This window comes from Ambystoma mexicanum, chromosome 3p, assembly GCF_040938575.1.
Source record: "Ambystoma mexicanum isolate Mex_15411 chromosome 3p, UKY_AmexF1_1, whole genome shotgun sequence".
NCBI lineage: Eukaryota > Metazoa > Chordata > Amphibia > Caudata > Ambystomatidae > Ambystoma > Ambystoma mexicanum.
The window spans coordinates 348,146,139-348,169,540 of record NC_090925.1 but is presented as its reverse complement, the minus strand read 5'-3'; the positions used below and the strand labels follow the sequence as shown (position 1 = coordinate 348,169,540).

Here is a 23,402-nt window from a genome sequence, read left to right as displayed (position 1 = left end):
GGAAATGTGGGTTGTAATGGGGCGCGTGGCTCTGCTGCTCTAGCCTGTCCTCGAGCCAATCCCTCGCGTTTAACAGGTCCGCATTCTGCAGCGCTCGGAATAGAAGCCGAGCGAGGCATTTGGCAGCCAGCCTGCAGCGGAATGGGGAGTTAATTGCCGAGTTCCTGGACGACGTCTGGAAGGCGGGGGGAGGGGGTGGGGATGGGGGGGGGGGGTGGGAGTACAGCGGCCAATGAGAGCTGCGGGCAGCACAGCTGCCGCGATTGCCTTGCTGACATGCTGCTGTGGGATTCCTCGGGAATGCAGAAAACTTGCAAACATCCACAGTGAAGCACGGTCTCTTTTCTGCCGGCAACCAGTGCCCTCTTTTGCAAGCCGCCGGTGGTAGTCCTGTGGAATGTGGACCGCCTTTTACTGATCATGTCTTTGCTGATGTACAAGCCTGCCCCTGTGCATGGCACATGCAGCCCCTGCCCCCCGCCCCATCTTTGCACACCTTGGTAACACATCGAGCTAGGGTCTATCACGCGGAGCTTCTCTGGATACAAAGTCTTAACAAGGAGGAAACTGGCTCCAGATCAGCCCCATTGGATTCATACCTGCCTCTTCCACACTAACTTTCTACTCCGGCCACCCTTTTTTTTTTTTTTTTTTTTTTTTTTTTTTTTACAGAACCGTACATGCACCAGGGGGTGCCAATCTGACACAAGTATTACTGTAGAAGACCTCTTTGTATTGCATTTCTTATGCTGGCAGTGTGGAAAGCACTAAGCGGTGGCCTGGTTCTCACTGCTGTGCTAGGCTGTTTTCCGAGGCCTTGTTGCCTCTCACTGGTTGGCAGTCTGCCCCTCCGCCTTACAGGAAGAGGGTGGGAGTTTGACCAATGGTGTCCAAGGGGGCTAGGTTCCCCCTAGTGAGTCTTCTTCCTTGGCCCCAGTGTATGGGTTGCATCTCGCCTACTTGATGGTTTCTTTGTGTAATAGGCCAGCCAACATCTTGGCTTCCGAGAGGTCTTGTTGAAACTTGCTTGTTGCAACTCTGGCCTTTCTCTGCCTACATCCCATACTCCTTCATGCCCCCTACCCACCCCCCCACCGCCCAGCATAGACTCTGCAATCAAAGATCCAGGATGACCTATGTGGCATGGTTGACTGCATTACTTTGTGAAATACTGTTAAACTTGGCAAGCGGAGAAGGTCACTTGTAACAATTCAGAGGCTTGGGGACAGATGAATAGGTTTTTAGTTTGGGCAGTTGGGTGTCAACACCTAGAAGCTGAAACCATTCTATTAGAGTGCAGATTGGGAGGGATGGCATGAGGGACACTGCCTGTAGGTCTAATATGCCCGCCCATTGACTGTCCAGGGCCATGCTAATCCCTGTGGCCATTACCAACCAGTTCTTGCCCCTCCCAAAACTACTACTCGTGGGAACGATTGGCTTGCTTTAACCAAGCCTTATCAAACTTTGCACTGAAGTGCCTGCTTTTGGTTTTTTAAGTTGTCCTTTGAGAGTTAATGGCTTAATTGGAGTTGTAAACCCACTACTGATGTATAGCCACTATTTACAAGTGGTGTCCTTCACTGAAGTCCTGTAAAAAACGAGCTTTGGCAAAGCCCACAGTCAAAGCCCACAGTTTTGGCTTCTGTAAGTATTAATCATTCGAGGGGATTGGGTCCTCCGACGTATTCCATATCTGACAGTAATCACCACAGCTGTGTTTCGGAAAATCTTTCGGCTCCTGCGTCGATGACGTCGATATGCTGTTGTCGCGGGCCTCCGTCGAGCCGACGTCACCGGATGAAGTAGGACGCACAACGCCTGTAGCCTCAGTTCTGTTTTTTTCCACTAACGTGTTCGCTTCAGAGATCTCAGTCCGCCTCGGTTCTTCTGAGTTCTGTTCTTTCGGTTCCTCAAACCTGTTAGTTTGTGAAGATCTATGATGTCTCTGTCTTCTACCCCGCGGCTGGGTTTTAAGAAGTGTCGGGACTGCGGGTCCAAGATGTCGTTGACTGACTCGCACAACACCTGCCTCTGGTGCCTCAGTGAGGCCCCCGATACGGATGATTGTGTAGACTGCCAGTCGCTTACGTCGAAGGCCTTACGGGAGCGTAAGGCTTTCTGTAGGTAAGGTGGCCAAGCCCCAGAAGTCGAAATCCACCGGGCTCTCGACTGACGATTTGAGGGGCGACTTTCCGCATGGGTCCGGGGGTGTCTCGGTCCCGGAGTGCGTCCCGCCATTCCTCTACCTCTTCGAGGCACTCACGGAAGCGCCGTCACCGGTCACCTTCCTCGTCTGAGGACTCTGCCCGTCGGCGGTTGGCTTGTCCCAACAAACATTCCACTCCTCCCGAATGGGATTCATTTCGGAAGATGATGCCGATTTTATTTTTATATTTTTTTTTATTATTTTTTTTTTCTTCAGTCGCAGGGCTCTGGTCTGTCTGCACCGTCGAAAGACTCAGACCGTGCTAGAGATGCCACTCACACCTTCAGGCTCGAGCGGTCATCGCGATCACCGGGCGCCTTCGAGGTCCCGGTCGGACAAGGATGGCCTCTCTAGACATGCCCGTTCCTGGTCCTCGACGTCCTCGACGCCCTCGAGACCGTCTGAGCCTGTGATGTCTTCAAAGAAGACATCGACGCCTTTGGTACCGAGTTTGTCGGGACTATCTCGAGGCTCCGCCTCCGAGAAAGCCATTGGCGCCCTGGCTGTCGAGGGACACGCTCGGGGCTCTGCCCTCAAGGACTGTCAAAGCCGTTGATGCCGATTCCATCGACTCCTTTCAAGGCTCTTTTGTTGGAGGTACCCCATGGCACGGTGGAACCCTAGAAAGGCTCTGGCCAATGCTAAAAATGTCTATCCCTTTTTCTGTGCCCTCATTCCAGCTTCTGGATTATATTTCTGAGGTGGATGAAGTATCTGAGGAAAGGTTAGTTCCTGATGAGGTACCAGACCAGAGTTTATTTGGTCATAGCCAGATTGAAGAACTTCGTCAGTCGTTGCATGACGCCAGTGGTCTGGACACCGCTCCGGAGGTGGAGTTCTGTAGGCCTGAGCCTGGCACCCATGCCGAGTCCTCGTACCGGCGCCTTATGTCAAGGGTAATGGAATACTTGGGGTGGTCTGCGCCACCTGTGGATTTTCTGCAGGATGACCTGACGGATATCCTCGACCAAGGTCCAACAACTGACCCGGTACTGCCATTCCATATGGCCTTGCAAAGAAGGATGGCAGCGGCTTGGACTGCTCCGGAGATTCTCCCGGCAGTGAGCAAGTCTATGCCATGAAAATACCATCCAGCCAGTAGCGACCCCTGCTACTTGTCCATACCCCACTCTGGAGAGTTTGGTGGTGCAGGCGGCTACAGCCCCAGCAAAGCAGGCGTCGTACCCTACCATCCCTCCTGATGGGGACGACCAGTGTTTTGATGGCTGGGCGAAGAAAGGGTTTTCTTCAGGGGGTATGGCTTTACAGGCAGCCAACTCCATGTGTGCCTTGTCACGTTTCACGCACACTCTGTGGAACTGTTTCGTTGGCGGCTGATCATATTCCCGAAGGGGAGGAACAGAATGGTTTTCTTGCTATGGTGCAGGATGGCAAGGATGCCCTGTGTGAGTCCGTTCAGTCGGGTGTGGACATGGCAGATTGTGTCAGCCGGTGCATGGCGGCGAGCACCTTAATATGCAGGTTTGCGTGGTTGCGGAAGTCGGGGTTTGCTCCTGATGTGCAAGCCCGGCTCCTCAACATGCCCTTTGATGGTGAACATCTTTTTGGTGCAAGGCTGATGAGAGCCTTGAGAGGTTCCAGACCTCCAAAGCTGCAGCAAAGTCATTGAGCGCTGCAGTTCACCAGCCTCTGCCTTTTTCGTCCTAGTGGACAGCAATGGAGGGGAGATTCCTTTCGATATCTGATCCTCCTTTAGTAGATCGATGGGAGCTGCAAGTCAAAGGGGCCAATGTAGCAGTACCAGAGGTGGCAAGGCCGCTCGGGCAGTTGCCTCTTTACCCTCAGGCAATGCCGCTTCAGCTCAGTCATGAGGCCATGCCCATGGTTCGCTGGTTGGGGGAAGGCTGGCACAGCATCTTGTAGAATGGCGTGCCATTACTTCAGATGTGTGGGTTCTGGAAATCCTAGCCCACAGCTACTGTCTTCCTTTCCGGCAGAGGCCTCACGACAATCGGAGTCCGGATCCGCTCCTTGCGCAGGAAATAAAATCCCTGCTGGAGAAAGGCACCATAGAACTGGTGCCTGTAGCGGAGAGGAACAAGGGATTGCATTCCCCTTATTTTTTTTATTTCGAAGAATGACAGGGTTTGAGACTCATCATTGACTTGCGCGGTTTGAACAAGCTCCTCAGGAAGGACAAGTTCAAGATGGTTACTCTTTCTCAAGTCCTCCAGGCCCTTCAACTTCAGGACTGGTTGGTGTCTCTCGACCTCAAGGACGCTTGCTTTCATGTGCCGATCCATCCAAACCACAAGTAGTACCTGAGGTTCGCAGTTGGAGACTCTCACTTTCAGTTTCGGGTCCTGCTGTTCGAATTGACCTCTGCCCCGAGGGTTTTCACCAAGCTCGTGGTGGTGGTGGCAGCATATCTCAGGAAAGGGGATTCATGGCTACCCCTACCGGGACGATTGGTTGATCAGGGACCGCTCTCCCGAGCAAGTCCTGGATCATCTGTCAAGTCACCTGCCACTCCCTTCACAAGCTGGGCTTCTCCCTCAATTTAAAGAAGTCCCACTTGATGCCAACTCAGCGGCTCCAGTACATCGGAGCAGTGCTCGAAACATCCCTGGGGCTGTGTTTCCCCTCCCCAGGTGAGGGCTCATCACATTCAGGAGATGGTACACAAGCTTCAACAGGCCCAGAGTCTCCCGGCGTTCGAGTTTTTGAGGTTGCTTGGCCTAATGGCATCCTGCATTCTTCTGGTGCCAGAGACCAGGTTGCGGATGAGATCTCTGCAATGGGCTCTAGATGCAGTGGTCACAGTCCTCTGGCAGGATGTCGGACCCCATGCAGGTGCCACCCTCGGTTGCACAGGACCTTCTGTGGTGGGCCGATGAAGGCAATCTGATGGCGGGGGGGGGGCTCCGTTTTGGCTACCCTGGCCAGAGGTGACTGTCGTGACGGACGCATCCCTCACGGGATGAGGAGCTCATGCCAACGAGTTGACAGTCAGCGGTCGTTGGTCTCCGGAGTCCAGACTCCATATAAATCTGTTGGAGCTGAGGGCTGTCAGGCTTGCCCTGAAGGCTTTTCTGCCGACTGTGCGAGGAAAGAATGTCCTGATTCTGATGGACAACAGTGGCCTTGCACTACCTCAACAAAAAGGGGGGGCAGGGTCACAGCTCTGGTTCTGGGCCATCCAGCAGGAAGTTTCGGTCTCGGCAGTTCATCTGGCTGGCGATGAAAATGAGACGTCAGACGCTCTGAGCAGGCAGAGCGCAAAAGTCTCTCGAGTGGGAGTTGGCTCAAGAGATTCTCCTGGAGATCTATACCCTTTGGGGGACCCTCAAGTGGATCTCTTTGCCTCAGTGCGAAAGGTTCTGCTCGCAGGAATTTCCTCCAAGAGGAGCCTTGGGAGACGTGTTCGTGGTGGAGTGGTCCTTCCCACTGCTGTACACGTTTCCTCCAGTCCCCGTCATCCCGCAAGTGCTGCAGAGGTTACGGAGGTTCGGTTCCCGAATGATCCTCATTGCTCCAGCATGGGCCCGGAGGACGTGGTACCTGGACCTTCTCAACTTGTCCATATTCCCTCCACGTCGTTTTCCCTACCTAGCCGATCTGCTCTCACGGGAGGGACGGGGGTCAGGTTTTCCATCCAGAAGTCAGATCCCTCAACCTTCACGCTTGGCTTCTGAACGGTTGAGGTATAAGTATGGGGACCTCCCTGAAGACTTGATGGAGGTGTTGCTTTCAGCCAGACGACGGCAACAAAGTCCCTGTACCGTTGCCATTGGAGAAAGTTCTGCGACTGGTGCAGGGGTAAGAATGTGGATCCTGTTTCATGTGACATTCCTGTGGTTGTCTTTTTTTGCTTTCTTTAGCCCACAAGGGCCTGCAAGTGGGTACCATTAAAGGTTACCTGGCAGCGCTGTCCATATTTAAGCGCTCGTCTGAGTGTTCTGATTTCAAATTAATTTCTCAGTTTTTGAAAGGGCTCGCTAATGTGTTGCCACCGTCACCTTTCCAGATGCCCGGGTGGGATTTGAAACTTGTTCTAAAGTTCCTAATGGGTGCTCCGTTTGAGCCTTTACATTCTTGTCCTTTGAGACTTAACCCTTAAAACTGTATTATTAGTTGCGGTCACTTCCGCTCGCAGAGTGAGTTAGTTACAGGCACATTCAGTTAAGCCACCCTTCACTGTGTTGCATAAGGACAGGGCTGTCCTTAGAGTTTGTCCTTTCTTCCGAAAGTGGTGTCAGAATTTAATTGAAGCCAGAAGGTAATTCTTCTGGCATTTTATCCTCCGCATCCTGGTAAGGAAGAGGAGAGTCTCCATAGGTTGGATCCTAGGAGAGCTTTAAGTTGCTACATTTCACACATGTCCCGGGTCAGAGTGGATGATCAGCTCTTTATAGGTTACGCTGGAAGGTGTTTGGGACAAGCTGTTACTAAGCAGACTTTGTCTAGATGGATTATCTTGGCAATTTCTGAATGTTAACGCTTGGTGGTAAGGACCCTCTGGTGGTCTTACAGGCCCATTCTACTAGGGGTTATGGCTGCCTCTACTGCCCTGCAGAGGGGTGTTCCTATTCGTAACATCTGCGATGCAGCCATTTGGGCTTCGGTCCATACTTTTGTACGACACTACTCCCTAGATTCTATCCATGGGCAGGATCTGGCCTTTGCAAGGCGGTCCTTTACTCTAAAATTTGATTGGGCATTCTAAATTTCTATATTCTAAATTCTTTTTACCTCCTCATGCGTTGGTGCTGCTTTGGGAGTCTGTCATAGATATGGAATACGTTGGAGGACCAATCCCCTCGAAGAACAAGTTACTCTTACCTGGTAACGTTCTTTCGATGGGATGGTCCGACTTATTCCATATCGCTCCCACCCTGCCTACCCCGCTACAGAATATCTTATGTGATTGCAGCCTTACGTTTCCGTAAGGCTTTCTGTGGTCATACTGGCAGAAGATTGGTGACACACATTCTGGGGAAAAACTACAACTGAGGCTACGAGCGTCGTGCGTCCTACTTATAACATCCCGTGACATCGGCTCGACAGAGGCACTCGAGGACAGCGTATCGACGTCGACGGAGGACGCAGAAAGATTTTCCGAAGCAGCACAGCTGTGGTGATTACTGTCATAGATATGTAATACAGCGTCGGACCATCCCATCGAAAGAACGTTACCAGGTAAAAGAGTAACTTGTTCTTTGCTAGGCACTGCTATTAGATACCCAGGTACCTGCACAATTTTGCACCACCATCAATGGCCAGTAAATTGCACTACAGCAGTGCCTGGTGCCTTTCCCATGCCTACACAAAAGCTCAAACTGTTGGAATTGCCAGTGCTTGTTTTTATTGCCGCCTAGGTAGCCAAGCATTAGTCGGAAACAAGCTTCATGCAGAATCCTGGAGGTAACTAGAGTTGCTTGCTGCGTAGATTCAGTACAATATTGCAGTCCTTTGCTCCCCGGTAAGGCAGTTCTTTCTTACCTTTGCATGCCCATTGGATTATTGGCTATTCAGTTTGCTTGTGGTGTCTACAGATTTTGATGACTCATTCTCGTGCAGGAACTGTGTGCATGCAGATCCTGAGATCAAGTAGCTTATTACCTATGTCATTCTGTTGGCACTCGTTTTAGTGCTCTCTGTTTAGGAGCCACAATGCATCAATCGCAGTACTCTTGGCTTTCTTGCTTATACAGTAGCACACTGTTTCGTGATGCACTAACCAGGAATGCTCTTAGCCAGGCCCTCTGTAGACTGTTACTTTGGCTAACATGCTACAATGTTGAGACTGGCTCAGTCTGGCTCATACTGGCAGAGCTGCTATTTTTATATTGGGGTTTATTATATGGTTCTCCTAACTGGTCTACTGTTGAAAAGGGGTTTGGGTTCCTGCTTGCTTACTAAATTCATGACAGGAAAGAAGGCCAGGAAACACCACAATCCTCCATTCCATTTCGGACGAATCCCTAACGGACCCATGATTGACAAATACGTTGAGGTTACCCGTCAGAATACAGACCAGGTGCAGTAAGGAGCGATCACTGTCGATGAGTCACAGGCCATTGTCGGAGACCTATATGGACAGCCTGGACTAGAGCACAAAGAAGCCATGCTGCTGACATCGTTGGACACAGCGACATGGCGTTAAACATGATGCACATGTGCCATCTGCACTTCGGGGCATAAACCCACTCAATACATGAACACGAGCGCACAGTTCTGTAATTGGAAGACGGATACGTAGACCTACTGTGAACGCTTTTATTATTTTTGCCAGTAGCCAAATGCAGTAACCGCAAGAGATCCTGAGCAAAGCTTGCATATGCTTAAACAGGAGTAACCCTGTGGAACTGCATGAGCGCTTATGGACCTGACGGAGCCAAGTGTGACTAAGCTATGGAGAATGTAGTATAGCATAGACACTGTAGAAACTGCGTTATAAGGTTTAGGAAAAGTACAGCAGGCCTCGGGCCTCTGAGCAAGAGATGAGCTGACTCAGGCTGGACAGAGCAAGACGTGAGACTGGACCCGCAGGCAAATTCAGGAGATTTGGATGTCACCAGCTGCAGAAAATACTAATCAATACTTGAGCTGCAGAGCTCAAATCTGTGGTCTCTGAACACGTGACGTGGCCGAAGCGGACAACGGACGGTGGTTGGAAATGAGAACGGTGTCAAGCAGCCAGACAGAATTCAACAAGTCTGCAACAAGTGCTGCACCAGACAGAATATTCTCACAGCAAATTTGGTACATACAAGTTACAATACAGACACGATTGTTCTCATCACCTTGAAGAGGGACACAGTAAGTTGTCATTGCATATCCGAGGCCTGGGGGCATCAGCTCTAGCCAATCTCCGTTTAGTACTTTTTTGGGGTGCGTAGCAATGGGCAATAACCAGTAAGTCCACAACATTGCAACAATGTTATAGTTGACTGGGAATGAGACGGGCCAGCCACCTGACATGCAAGGGGCAGTAGGATCATTTTTAGTGTGATCTATATGATATAGAATACTCGGTACCCAATCACTTGGCCCAATAGGGATCCTGGCGAAGGGCCCAGGAAGTGCTAATGCCAGTTGGGAGCAAAACCGGCTTGCCAGCCGAGGAAGAGCGAGAGGTTCATGAATATTTTCTGTTCCTGTGCTGGGCCCTGTTGGTTTTCTCTGTAATAAACTGCAGTTTGAACTTGCCGTTGACAGCCCTCAGTGTATACTGAGGGAGGGTGTTGGGCCATCCAAGTCCACTAACTTCAAGTGTCCCGGCATACCTGGGGGCTCTTCCTAACACCGTGAATCCCTTTCTGATCCTTGACAGTAGCTCTGCTGTTTCCATAAGTCAAATGAAGCATTTGCTTGAACCCTAGCCCACATCTGGTTTACCTTCACACCCGCACGTGACCATTATGACACTTTAATCACCAGAGGGACATGTAAGGACTACCATTAGTCCAGGGCTTAAAACATCCTGTACTTTCACTTTGGCAGCTTTTGGCAAGCAAGTGTTTTAGAAAGTTGCAAGGAATTCTCTTTTCCTAGTTTATGCTATGGCTCCACAGGACCCAGCTAGTATGGGCTATGTGCTTGGCCTCTAATATAAATGGATGCTGACAACAGGGTAAATTATATGTGCAGTGTTGCATTTGTCTGGACTGAACCATCTATCCCACCATGGGGTTGGATGGAATGTTTAAAAGAAAAGAATGGTAGAATAGAACCAAACATGCCTACCCAAGAATGGGCTGGGCAGGAGAGCGGAGAATCCAAAGAGGACTTAAAATAAAAAGTTGAAAAAGGACAGTTTGAGAAGACAAGAAAAGGGAAATGTACCTGGGTTGTCGGGGTGTTGCTGCCTCGAACAGCCCCATGCCCTAAATCCAGAAAATTCTGCTAGGCGGGGAGCTGAGCAATCCAGAGGGGCGAGCTGGTTGTTGGGTGCAGCTTGGCCATTGGACAGGTTCTGCAGACGCCAATGCAAAGTGGTGCCTGGCGCAGAACGTGTGTGTGGGGGGGCACGCCAGACTTCCCAGCTGTACCTCTAGACAGCACGCCTCATGGCCAGTGAGGTGGGCCCTTAATGAAGGTCCTTCTGGACGGTGTATCCTAGGCAGAGCCTGGGAAGTGAAGAGTGGAAAAGCCCACTCCACCCAGGAGGGCGGAGCAGTGAAGAATAAACCACAGGTTGGACTCGCCAGGTGAAGACAAAATGCTGGCCTTCTCCGTTGAGCAGCCTAGGTGAAGGAGAGCCCCCCCATGCCAATGGGGCCCACCCTGAGCATTACCCAATGCCATTGGGCGCTGTGGAGATTAAGGGCAGAACCGGCAGACCCCCAATCATGCAGGGAATCACCTAGGACATTTAAACTAGCACTGGCTGCGTGGTGAGTGCAGGTGGCCCCATTTTGTGAATGGAGACCACACTGAAGAAAGAAGGGCCAGGCCCCGTTCATCCACAGGGTACAAGCCAGTAGCTATCACAGCTACCAGCAAAGTCGCCAGCCTTTCCTCCAGCAGACTTCCCAACCAGCACCACTAAGGACCGACCCAGGACAGTACTGTAAAGGGGTGACTTCAGCAGTCACCCCATTGTGACATTGTTGTATGTGTTGTGGTATGTAAATGTTATAAATATTGAATGTTAAGTAGGTTTTTTAGGGAGTAGGGGTTTTAATGGGTCATGTTAGTAGCCTTTTAAAGGTGAAGTAGGGGGTAGGATGCTTAGGATAACTAGTTTTGATTTTTTGGGGGGTGTTGGACTGGATTTGTAATCTGGATTGGGCAGATGTTTAGGAGGCCACCCTTGTTAAACAGGGGACACTTCTGGAAAGATAGCCAGACCAATTAATGACAGCTTGAAGAACAGTCAAGGCTAAATCTTAGTAGACGTCTGGGTCGTCAAGTTGTCTCCAATGAGCACACAGTAAAAGACCAAGAATTGCCATTAGACAGAAGTATACAAACATTTATTATAGGCGCAGTAGCCATTCAAATGAATTACAAAATGCAATAGTAATACCACACAAGCAACACTATTTGTAATATATGCACTCACGGGAGTTAGTACGAGAAAGGGTGCACGTGCATGGCACCAAAGAGATTGCAACCCCAAGTCCAGTCCTAAAATGTATGGAGCCATGTGCCCAATGTTCGATGCGTGCCCGGTTATGCATAAAATTCACAAAGTACTTTTAAAGGAACTGGAAAAAGTTAGGGGAATTGTGAAAGGGTGAAACAGATTCCAAGTCAGGTGAGAGCTGTTCCTGACTTTGAGGGATTTCAGGAGCGACTATTGCCAAAGCAAACCAACATGACCTTAAATGCGTAAAGTAGTTTGGATGTTACAAAGGGCCACTGGTAAGCGACTTCACTACTCACTGCCCAAGCTCTGTTGTGGTCCAGACTTGGCAGGTCTAGAGGTGGTTGTCGAAGGTACGATTTCCCGCCCTCTGTTCAGCTTCCACATGCACAGGTGGTGCGGGAGCAGATACAGGTCCGGTTTGGGACAGGAGCGGTTATGATTCAGATGAAAAACAATGAAAATATTGATGCAGGTCTTGAGGGCACAAGAATGCGTGAAAACCACCTTCAGGGACTGACCAGTGACGCAGGAGCACCCAAGTCTCGTGGCATGACGTAACCTCCTTTCTCGCGACCCAAACGTGCTGGACTAGCTTTGGTAGAAAGGTGCTCTGTTGGATAAGCTGGAATTCCCCAAAGTCTCTGGTTGAAACGACACTACTGCATGGCAACCAAGGATTAAGCTGGACAGTCCACTGGATGGCCCAGGGACACTTCGGAACACTCATTTGCAGAGTTAACAGGAGGCATCGAGGAGTTGTTCCCACCACTCCAAAGCTTCTTTGCAGGTTTTATGAAAGATTTCCTTTGGGTGAAATTTTCCCTCCATTTATGGACCATTCAAACTTTTTGCTTTTATTTGGCTGGCCGACTTTTTCCAGTGGCGCACAGCCTTCAGCTGCACTACGCTGGGCATTTGCTAATCTGTTAAGGGGAAACGGACACGTCCTTCAGGCTGAGTACTGAAACTAGATTTGCCTTGTGTGATGCTGGAAATGCATCGGAGGGACAGAGCCTCTGTATCCTTGTCCTTTACTGCTTTTTATCGTGTTCTGTTGTATTTTCCGCGCAGGAGTACAGGTGGGACGCCTGGTGGTGCAGCTCTTTTGGTTTGGTGTACAGACCCATGGGATACCCTTATGGCACCCATAGGAGGGGGGGGGGTTCAACCCTGTGCCCCTAGTGTTTTTGGTCACCTGTGTGGCCCACAGAGCAGGGTACGGCCTGGTGGCACACCCATGCTGAATTGACTGGTTCCCTGAGCGTCCTCCATTTTGGGATTCCCAGGCCCTGTCATTGGAATCGGATTCCTGATGGAGACAAGATGCCCCATGGCCTCTTGCCTTCCATCGCCTGTTACCTTGATCTTCCGGAAGTCCCGGGAAGCCCCGACTGTCCTTTCCCCCTGATTGGCTGTTGGGTGGAAGTTCCATATATGGTAGTGTGGGGAAGTGCTGACCAGACCGGCCGGAGCCTTCTCAACGACCGTATGCTGTGGGTACACCTGTGGGTGGGACTTGGGTGAATGGAGTGTGACACATATACACTTCTTGTTGTGGATGTCTGGTATCTGGTGGTTGACACAATGACTGAGACAGCCCTGCCCGAAACTTGTGTGAATGCAGTGTGTAGTGTTGAATGGCATGGTACTTGTCCGAATCCACATACTGTGTTGAGTGTCTGAATGGAGAAGAATGGCCTGAATGCACAGTGTGCCTGATTGGCTGGCTGAATGCCCTTCGAAGTGATTGGCTGCCTGAGTGTGGCCCAGCAGAATGAATGGGAGATCCCCAGTATATCTGGGGACCGCTCACTGCTAGGAATCATGTTCAGAAGCTGAAGTCCAAACTACGAAGAGTAACTGGAGTGAACTGAAGCTTGACCTTCAAGCCCTGCTGGAAGAGAAGAATTGCTGTTGCTCTTCATCCATCTGAAAGCTCCTGTGTCTCCAAGGATTGACCCAGAGAGGACCTGGTAAGGCACCCTCTTCCCGAGCTACGAGGGACCATCTTTGGCCAGCTGATCATTGCCAAAGCTCCCTGGTAGACAGACCAACTAAAGGTTGCCGATCGTTGACTGGGACTGCTGCAGAATCCCAAAGAGAAGCGGCCGGACTGTTGTCTGCCACATCTGCCGCCGTCGCCGACCGGAGAACCGTGCTCCCGTTGCCAAGAACTTTCAATTCATGGACACGCTCGTCCACACCACCGCCCGCCTTATCCGTCTGAGAAGGCCAGGCCGTCGACACGCCAGTGGGTTTCCCTCCACCCAAAGATCAGACGCTGACGACCCAACGCACTTGCTGGGCCAGTTCTTCAAACTCTTCAGAACTATGGACATCGAGGTGTCGCGCACACCTTCCTTGCACGACGTTAATAAGAGTATTCTGCCATTTGTTCTACTGCTTTCCTCTTATCTATTGTTGGTTTGCTTTACAAACTGATTTGGACATTTAATCATTCAGTTGATGCACTTTAAAGAGATTGAATAATAATTGTGGTACCACGTAGAACTGTATAGATTTGCCATTCTCGATAACCGAGAACAAAAGTAAGTTATCGTGATATTGTACATAACCTTGAATATTAATTATATAAATAGAACGGTATGCGGACATTCCTTTGTGGGTGCTTGGGGACTACACTGTACTTAAGAACCAGCCTGCATCACCTCCTGAGAAGCTAGGCCTTGATTGGTCGTCCATTGCTACAGTAATAGAGAATCTTGGCTGGGGTCCTCTGTGCCTCTCCTCTATCGTATAGAGAGTAGAAGTACAAACCCCCGCCCCAGTCTTTACACCATGTTCTTTGACTGTGTTGCCATTTCTTGGTAACTTTTTTTAATCTGTGCCTAGTACCTTACAGTACCACGTTTAGGGGTCCTTTTGTTTTATGACCATAGACACCCTGCAAGGATTTTTGGTGATTGTACTAGTGTGCCTAGGACGAACTTGTGGCAGCAGTTTACGTTATTATATTATTTTGATTTCGCTTTTATGACCCATATTGCGTTTACCGCGTTTGTCTCAAGACTCGGGCCAGTGTGGAAAATGGCCGTGCCAGTCTTTTGTTCCGTCCTTTGGCCATTTTGTCCCTTTGCCTTCCACCAGGTTGAGCCGACCCGGGAATTTCTTCTTTTGGCACACAGCCTCCCGTGAAAACCATCACTTTCATGGGCTCCTGCATGCCACGTGTCCTAGTGCCTAGGAAGAGAAATTGGATGCTCTGTTCCAATCCACACTACTGGTTTTGGTATGCCTGAATGACTGGAACCAATGTGGACCATGATTGCATGCAAGAGCAGATCTTCGATTGGGTATCCCAGATTTCAGCACATAATTTATCTTGGATTAGAGAAAGGACTTTGCATCCATTCCAGGTTGGTCACTTGAAATTCACACGAATTACAGAAGCCGCCAAGTATCCTGAAACGCTCAAGCAAACCCAAGGAACCATTTGAGACGTGCTGGAAGGTTTGGCACCCTGAGCCCACTGTTGTCCCGTCAGACCCCTGTAATTGCATCCTCATTGAAGGACTGCAAGGGTGCTTTGGCCCTTTGGAGTAGTGGGAACCACTAGACTTAGCACCTCCAGATTACCCTCCCAAAGAGTCTCATTGGTAGTGTTTCTGGGCCTTCCAGCGAACTGACAAGCTCAAACATTGGTTACCACTTGGGAGCACCAACTTCCAGAGTTGACACTTAAGACTTGGGAATCACCAGTTTGTGGTCCTAGCTCCTCTGGGTCACACATGCGCCACACTGCGAGCATTTGCGTTCCCTGTGACACCCTGCTGTGGTGATAGTCGTTGTTGGAGCCTTGCCTGCCTGCCCCTCTGTGCCCTGAGAAGTGCGGCACTGGAAATGTCCTCTTCAGAGCTGAGAAAAGGCTTCTGTCCTGCCACGACTATCCTCCATTCCTGCAGCCGCTGACAGCCGGAGCGATGTGCAAATGCAGGGGTTAAACCTACAAGTGACCAGGCCTAGACTGGAGAAGTTGGGCCCGTACTGTGTCGAGGGTCAACGAGTACTTGAATCACTTACCGTTGGCCCTCTGGCACATCTATTGTTAGTTGCGTACGAGAATCCCTAAAAAGATGCTCTCCTTAGCTGGGCTAGCCTGCGCTCCCTTGCTATTCCTGAAACCCAAGTTGCTCTACCTACAAGGGTAGACCATCCTCGAAATAGGACACTGTTCACCTCAAGCCCCTTCCTGAACTGCTACAGCTCCCTGAACTGCTTTCTCATTGCGCACAACAGTGCATTTTCAACGCACTACTCTTTTGAGCATAAGGCTCTCCACTTCGTAGTGCTGGACTGCTTAATTTGGGGATCGATTCCGAAGAACTGCCTAATGAATGTGTTAACCTACCCTTCTGTTGCAGGTTGTGGCTGTGTTTCTCCTTTACCGCATTAGGTTAAACATAACTATGTATGTTAAATAGTGAAAGGCGTGTGTGTTGAAATTGTTTTTATATTACTGTGGTTTATTCGGGTTTAATTGTCTAAGCCTATTCTGTGGAGTCTTACTGTGTGCTCATTGTGGGCTTCTGATCACTCACCCCTCTTGAGACTTGGTCTTGACCACCTGCCAAGCTACCGTGATTGGTCTGGCTTGTCCAGAAGGGGTTCCTGTTTCACTAAACTAGGGTGGCCTAAACTTCTGTTCACCAGGTCAGAGTACAGCAGGTCTTCTGAGATCAATCGCAAAGTAGGGCACTACTGGAACAATGGGATTCGGATGCCAGCCACCTTCAGCGTTTCTCAGGATAGTCCTTTGTTCTGCACCGCTTGTCAGGATACTTGGTTCCATTTGGAGGTCGGTTCTGACATGTTGCTTATCTGCTGGAGTGAATGCATGACCCCGCCTCATACCCAAAATCTGGCGACTGCTCACACCCGGTTCACCATTGAAGATCGGCTCCATGCATGCACACCAGCAATGCTGCAATCGGGGACTACTGGGGTTCTCGTGCACACCAGATACCCTGGCACCAGTAGTGTAGATTGGGATTACAGTGCCAGCCCAGTTCCTGGGTACCCGCACACATGACCTGCAGGGACCCGCAAAAATAAAATGTGGACACTAGCCAGAGTCATAAGCCAAGTGCGGTAAACTTGGTATGGCTCGGTAAAACGTTACCAAATAAAAGAAAAAGCTACTGCTGCCACCAGCCTGTTCCGAGGGTTCTGTGTTTATTCATTGGCTATTTTTTTGTGCCATTTTTTTGGCCAAAAATTATTTGCTGAAAAAGATTGAATCTTTTATTAGGGGCCCCCAATTCCGATACACCACCCCACACATTATGCACTCTCCCTGCCCCCCATTTTTTTAGATTTTGCTGGGGAAAAAAAGTGTGCCTCCGGGGGAGGGGGGGGGGGGACTGCGATGAATGAACGTCCTACTGCTCCAAGGCACACAACTGTACAATCACCAAACATTCCTTGCAGGGTGTCGGCCATAAAATGGATCCCATTGCGGAGTACTATAATGTACTTTGCGCAATGCTAAAATATAACAAGTAGCAACAAAGTCGGAATACTAGGAGAAACAACGTTGCTCTATACTGACAACCTAAAGGACGTGTCGGTTTACCCAGAACAATGAGCAAAAGCCCAGTGGAGTGCAGCAGAAGTCTGTGCTCCACTGTAAAGTCAGGTCGGGATACTGTAACAAATACAAAGTTTGGTGCTCAATTGACTATGGATGTAAAGTTACTTGGAGATCTTTGCCAATTCCCAAGGGGGTGTGGGGGCAAGGAGGATGAACCCTGGCGTGAGGTAGTGGGATAGTGTTGTATCCAGTCTTAGGCCATCTAGTGAGAGGAGACCACCCGAAGAGGCAATTCTCTGGCCTCGCACGCCATGTGGGTGGTACCTGAGTTTAGGTAGGCGGTCTGTTGCGTCACTCATGCTATGGGTCAGAGACCCTCCAAAGAGTGAGTTGACGTAGCAGGTTCTCATTTGGATGGAGCTCATGCCAAGGGAGAATCCTACGGCGGGGGGGGGGATTAGTGTATATAAGTGGTTTCATAAATAGTGGGGTCCCCTTTGGCATCACTATATAATGCACTCGTATTTGTCCATTAGTATTCTAACAACTCTGGGTGTGTCCCATCCCCTATGAGAACAGTGCTTTTATTTAGCAGGTGCAGCACCCCTCCCTTCCCAGCGGGGTGCGGGTGGCATCCATGGGAACTGCCACTGATCCGTGGATGGGAAGAGAACACCCTTGCGCAGACCATGGCTGGGAAACGGAGGCTATATTGGTCTTCCAACTCCCTTCCATGTTTAATCCGGTCCTGAGATCTGGTGGATTAGGGTGGGGGAAAGGCCCCCAAAATAACCTACCTCAGGCCGCTTCAATTTAAAATGTATGGCTTCAAGAGCTCTGCCAGCTCCCCCTTGGGATGTTAACTTTGATTTCTCTACATTGACCCTTCAATGTAGAACATTAGCGCCAATTGGAGAAGAGCGCTGCTCCCCCTCTTCCACCCTGCTTTAAACCCAGCTGCAGAGGCCATTTTGGTGTCTTGCATAGTGTACCAGAGACTGCCCAAGGACTGAGTATTGGGATGTTTTGATGGGAGGCGTTGCTCTTTCTCCATCAGATTCTTGACTTTGAGAACCATAGTGCCAGCTACGCCTCCTGATGGACTGCAATGTTGCCCCTTAGCCTGTCATGGCATCGTTGCGTGTATAATGTGTTTACTGTCTTCTGGCAAGTGAGGTGGAACAGAACATGGAAGGTGAAAGACCGTCCGATGTTTATACTTCATGTACGAAGTCTGCAACTAATGAGGGGCCTGGGATTGTAGGAATGTAAACTGTAAATAGTCTGCCATGGGCAGAAACTGGTGGAAGGTGTCTGGGATGAGTTGCTTCTATGGCACTGGGGGCAGCACTCCTCTGCCTTGCGTGCTGTACGAAACATCGTCCGGCCTTGCTACCTTACTGCAACCAGTGGCATTGTTCCTTCTGTTTTTGGATGGTTTCCACTCGGTCTGTTCTAGTTCTGTTCTCTGCGAATGTTCTGACCCCGAGCTAGGTTTCTCGTTGGAGCCTGCCCTCCTGTGTGGTGCACTTCCGGAGCGCCAGCCAGTGCTGGGCCCCAAAGGCCAAGGCCAAGGATGAAGGAATGGAGCCAGGAATGTGTTTTCTGAGAAGTTGGTGGGAGTGGAGTGGAGTGGAGTGGAGTGGAGTGGAGTGGAGTGGAGTGGAGTGGAGTGGAGTGGAGTGGAGTGGAGGGGGGGCGTGTGGTTTGGTTTGGTCTTCATTGCCAGGAAGCTGTTAGGAATGCGATCTATCCCAGTCTACATTCCTGTGTTCCAAGTGAGCTTGACGCAGCAAGTATTTCTTTCACAACATGTTGCAAGGCAAAGATGAGCATATGCCATCTGATCTATCTGCAATTCGAATGCTCCGCCTACTGCGGGGGACGGAAGTCAACCTGCAAGGGTGTGGCCCAATTAGCTTTCAAAGGAAGGCATCGGTTGACTGAAGGCATGGTGCGAGGGTAGGGTGTCGGGATTCGGACCCATCTGCATCCGTTTGAAGTATTTGGGTAGTATTTCTCTTCCCATGCGTACATTGGCCTTCAGATGTCCACATTTGACACATCAGCATATTGGTTTTTGGTAATGTTTATGGCTAGATTTGGTCCCATTTTCAGAATTTGCTTGTGAGGAGCACCTGTGCTGGCAGAAGTCTGTTTTATTTTGTTCTAGCCTGTAGCTGTTGGGCAAGTCGATCCTGCCCTTTTTGGAGGACTAACTACCATTTTTAGAATGGTCCTGTGGCAGAAGGAATCAATGGCTGAGTAGCAGGGTTGTTGCTGCTTGCTTGGTGTGACTGCTGGTCTTGCACCTTTGTTTAGATGTGCTAGTGGGTTTGAACTTTGAGGTCTGTGAGGGTATGTAGATGACATTGGCAAGCAGTGTCCCATGTTCACGCTACTGTCTGTGCAAGATCCAATGGTTATATGCGGATCAGTAATCTGGTAGACTGCAAATTCCAGCTGTGCAGAGCCTGCAGGCCCACACCTGGAACTGCTTACACCGCAGCATTTTACTGCTCATCTTCACATCTGACGTGCTGCAGGTCTAGCTAGCCATTCCTCATAGCTTAAGTTGGTCTTTGGGGTGGTGGGGGAGGGAGCATTTATGGTGAAGGATGTAGGTTTAATGCAGGGATCTAACCTTTGGCTACCCAGATGTTTTTGGCGAGTCAGGAGTTTACGATACTTGCTCCAATAGCACTTCACTCCCCTAAGTCTGTACCCTCTGCTACAATGCCTGCTTATTGAATAGTACAATGTGCTTGAGGGGGCAGGGGGCAGAGTAAACTGGTGGGATTGTGTCTACTAATGGACAATGTGAGGAGCTCTCAATTCAGGGATTGACTTACATTTCCAGTAATGTAGATCTCGTAAGGTAGCGCAAGTAATGGTCTGCATGTTCTCTGCAGCTATACTAAAATCGCATTGGGCAGATGCCTTTGCCAGCATGTGGAAATGTCATGAAAGCTCTGGCACTATTGGCTTGCGAATGCCTGTGCACAGTTGTGAACGTGATGGCGGTGCTTAATCATCAGTGTGACTTCAGGAAATGTGCTGTAAATGAGTTGCCTACTTGGAAGAACTTCTAGATCTGCAAGGAGGGCTTACAACAGTTCATTGGTGGAACCTAGTTGCAGAAACCCAGAAAATTGTGTTGACGAGGCCATGCAAGAGATGTACCTTTTTTTTGGCTTACTTCCACCAGCTGTACAGATATCAGATGTACAGCAAACCTTGGCCAACCAAATGCTGCGAATACTCCTAGTGTTTAGGCTCTGAATGTCCTCCCTTCACGCAAAGTGTGGCTTAGATGGCAGCAAGAGGTGCCTTAACCACAACATACTGCTTTTTAGGCAGTGCACCTGTACCTTGATTTGCCTAGCTCGGATTACCTTTGTTTAATAGTTGGCAATTTTCTTCCAGGTTCTTGCTGAATGTAGTCACTTTAACAGGATCCTTGCATGTGCTGCAACATAACGGGACACTCCAAGCACCAAGAGGTTGAAGCATCTCTGCATGCTGCAGCCCAGAGGTCACGCTAGCTTCTTTGGCCTGCTAGCTTCTAGTGATCGCAGTAGCTTTGCTTGCGGGCAGCTTCCGCGCAACCTCGACAAACCGCCACACGTTGGGACAACCCGGCTCAAAAGAGTCTTGCAAAGTGGTTGCCTCTGTTGGCTTGGCTTCCCCGAGATGGAGTTCTCTTATGGGTTAGCTTAAGACTCCATGATGTTCCCTGGCGCCATTCCTCACCTTGTCGGAGACATGATATTGGGTGCTTTTCTTGAGCTAATTCTAATCTGAACAAGGTGTCTAGATTCTGGTTTTCGACTTCCATATCCCTTCCTGAAGCAAGGTGTGAGCTCACTAAGTCATGGTATGGCGTCCAGTCGGGCCGCCTCCTGTTGTGAGAGGGCGTGTGGTGTTCCCCATTGTAGAGCTTGCCTGTAACCACCACAGGTAATTGTTTGAAAATGTATGTTTTCCAATGTAATGTGAAACTCTGATTCCGACCGCCTCAAGCTAGATCTGTCTGCAGGAAGGAGGACTGCAAGTACCAAACATTCCTTGTTCAAAAGCTCAATCAATTGCCATAAGTCGCTTTGGCGTTTGTGCCAGCACTCTCAGCCAGAGATTTTCGTTTGAAGAGTAAGTGCTGAAGGACTTTGAGCCGGGTTGAGTGCCGGCATCCACATCTTGGAACTGTGCGAGAGAAGGGCTGAAGGGATGGAGCATGGTGTGGCAAGGTCAAGACGGCCTCCGCCTGGCTGCAGTGTAACATACCAGGATCCTTCTGGAGAATCAGTGCGGGGGTTTGATAGTACTGTTAATAGCTTGTAGGTGCACTTTCGCCACGAGTGGCATTTTACTGTTGCAACATTAAAGGTGGAAGGATGATAGTTGAAAGATGCAGTGGTGTGAGAAATTGCCTTTTGCTGTTAGGATCGATGGGGAAATGGTGTGAGTTGAGCACTCTGGCTGTTTGAAGAAGGAAGTGGGCATGATCCGGATTTGGGCATACGCCGCCTAGGTGCAGTTTTGGGTTCCTCGTGAACCAGTTGGAATGCTTTTTCTGAGATTTAAGTTTTTATTTTCAATGTACATCAAGAAGTGATATAAATCATCAAATAAAATTATCACTACATCACAAACCTAAATGAATCCTATATATGAATAACACTTTAATCTACAACAAAGAATTCAAAAATAGAGGGAAAGGAAAGCAGGAATAACACATGAACAGAGAACCATATAGCAGCTTTTATCAGTCAACATTATCACCAATTAGATCAATAAATAACGTTCTTAAAGCTGTGAATTCAAAAGTTAAACAATGTAAATGCCTTCTTATGTTGGCATGGCACTTTCGAGGTGTCTAGATGGCTGGTCGCGCACTGGTTTGGAAGCTGTTAGTAATATGTACACAGCAGGGGATTGTTTGAATAGTGGGGCCATAAGATGCTGTAGTTTCAGAAGCCAAGAATGCAATGTGAATGATTTTCTTAAGTCCCTGGGAATGTAGGTGGCCCCAAAATGCTAGGCCAGTTTCATTGCCATACTGGCTCTTAATGAAAGCAGTGAATGGTTATTTGTAGAAGGGTATAATCCTAGGCTGCTACATGTGATTTACCTCCTCAATCTTTTTAAATTGGCAGTTTTTTAGCTCACAATCCAGACACGCCATTGACTTGGTTCCACAAGCCTGTATCCCCTTGATGGTCTAGCTTTTTTAAAGCGGCACACTGATCAGAAGTGGCACATCTGAAAACGGCCATGCAACGATTGACCAAAATGAAGGCAAACTTTAATGTGCCACCGAGAAATATTGGGCGCCTCAATGAGGCGTGATCACAGGATGGGCGCAAAGGTGCTGCACCGTAATCGATTGATTCAAACCTGAAATAAGAACAATAAAAGCACTTAATACTTTTAATCATAATAGAAACTGTATTGCATGATATAAATCTTTAAAAAGAGGAAAACTGAACTTGGCCTAGGCATTTTAGATGGAGCCATTCCTTGAGGGCACCTCCATGTTGAAACTACTTAACCGTGAATGTGACCATCTGCTGCCACTCGTTTGGTCTCCGGGTTAGTTGCTGCTAGGTTGCCAGGTGGCAGAATGGTGGGGATAGAAACTTTCTTTTTTAAATGGATAAGATTGCCTGGGTCATTATTTATAATTACTGGTCAGCTGTTATCTTTGAACCAATGTAGTACATTTGAGAAAGTTTGAAGCATTTTATGGCAAATCCTACTTTTAATTCTCAGACAGCAAAGCAATAGTCGATGGCAACCTCAAGCTTATCCTGGGCCTCATCTGGACCCTCGTTCTACATTACTCGATATCCATGCCCATGTGGGATGAGGAGGAGGATGAAGAGGTGAAGAAGCAGACACCCAAGCAACGGCTGCTCGGATGGATCCAGAACAAGCTGCCCCAACTACCAGTCACCAACTTCAGCCGCGACTGGCAGACGGGAAGGGCTCTTGGTGCTCTGGTGGATAGTTGTGCTCCTGGTAAGGTGCTGTGAATAACTTGGCAGAGGCACTTTTCTAGGCATAACCTTAAAGTGAATGTGAGTGTATAATGTAGGTCTTGCTGTTGCATAATGTGAGCGTAATGTGGACTGCAACTCTGGTGCACTGCTAGACTGATATATCGCGAGTTCTGTGGGTGTGAAGCCTGGTGGCTGCCTCTCCAGTAGAGGTCTGAACTAGAAATGGTGGGTCCTGGTGCAGAAGGTGAGTTTTCGGCTGATGCATAGAGATCAAGAGATCTTCTTGCATATGGTCACTGGTATAGAATGGCCGCAATGCACCAAAAGGCTTTAGAAATTTTTACTGAAAGTTCCTGATAGTTCATGCCCATTCTGCCTGTAGATGGTGCCTTTATAGGGTCGGATGACTGCAGGCGGGGGCGGGAGAGGTTCTTTATATTGTTCGTTTTAGTCGTGCCTTTATACCTTGAAAGAATGCACTACAATAAGATGTGGGCTGTGTTGGTTGTACTTATAAATTTGACTCAAGACACCAGTAGTGGAGCATGGTAATATTTGAACTGGTTTGTAGTAATGTATCTT

The 23,402-nt window shown here is 49.2% G+C and overlaps 1 protein-coding gene and 1 long non-coding RNA gene across 6 annotated transcripts in view; one reads left to right on the top strand and one right to left on the bottom strand.

The window, feature by feature from the left end:
* The window catches only part of LOC138580431 (uncharacterized), a 624,618-nt gene that overhangs the window by 235,279 nt on the left and 365,937 nt on the right, over positions 1–23,402 (bottom strand). The window lies entirely within an intron of this gene.
* LOC138580430 (filamin-A-like) overlaps positions 1–23,402 on the top strand; it is a 456,077-nt gene that overhangs the window by 205,184 nt on the left and 227,491 nt on the right. For all 5 annotated transcript variants that reach the window (XM_069650971.1, XM_069650969.1, XM_069650970.1 and 2 more), the window contains exon 3: positions 22,591–22,839. In XM_069650971.1, coding sequence (XP_069507072.1) covers positions 22,591–22,839 — 249 coding nt within the window. The remainder of the gene's footprint in view (positions 1–22,590; positions 22,840–23,402) is intronic.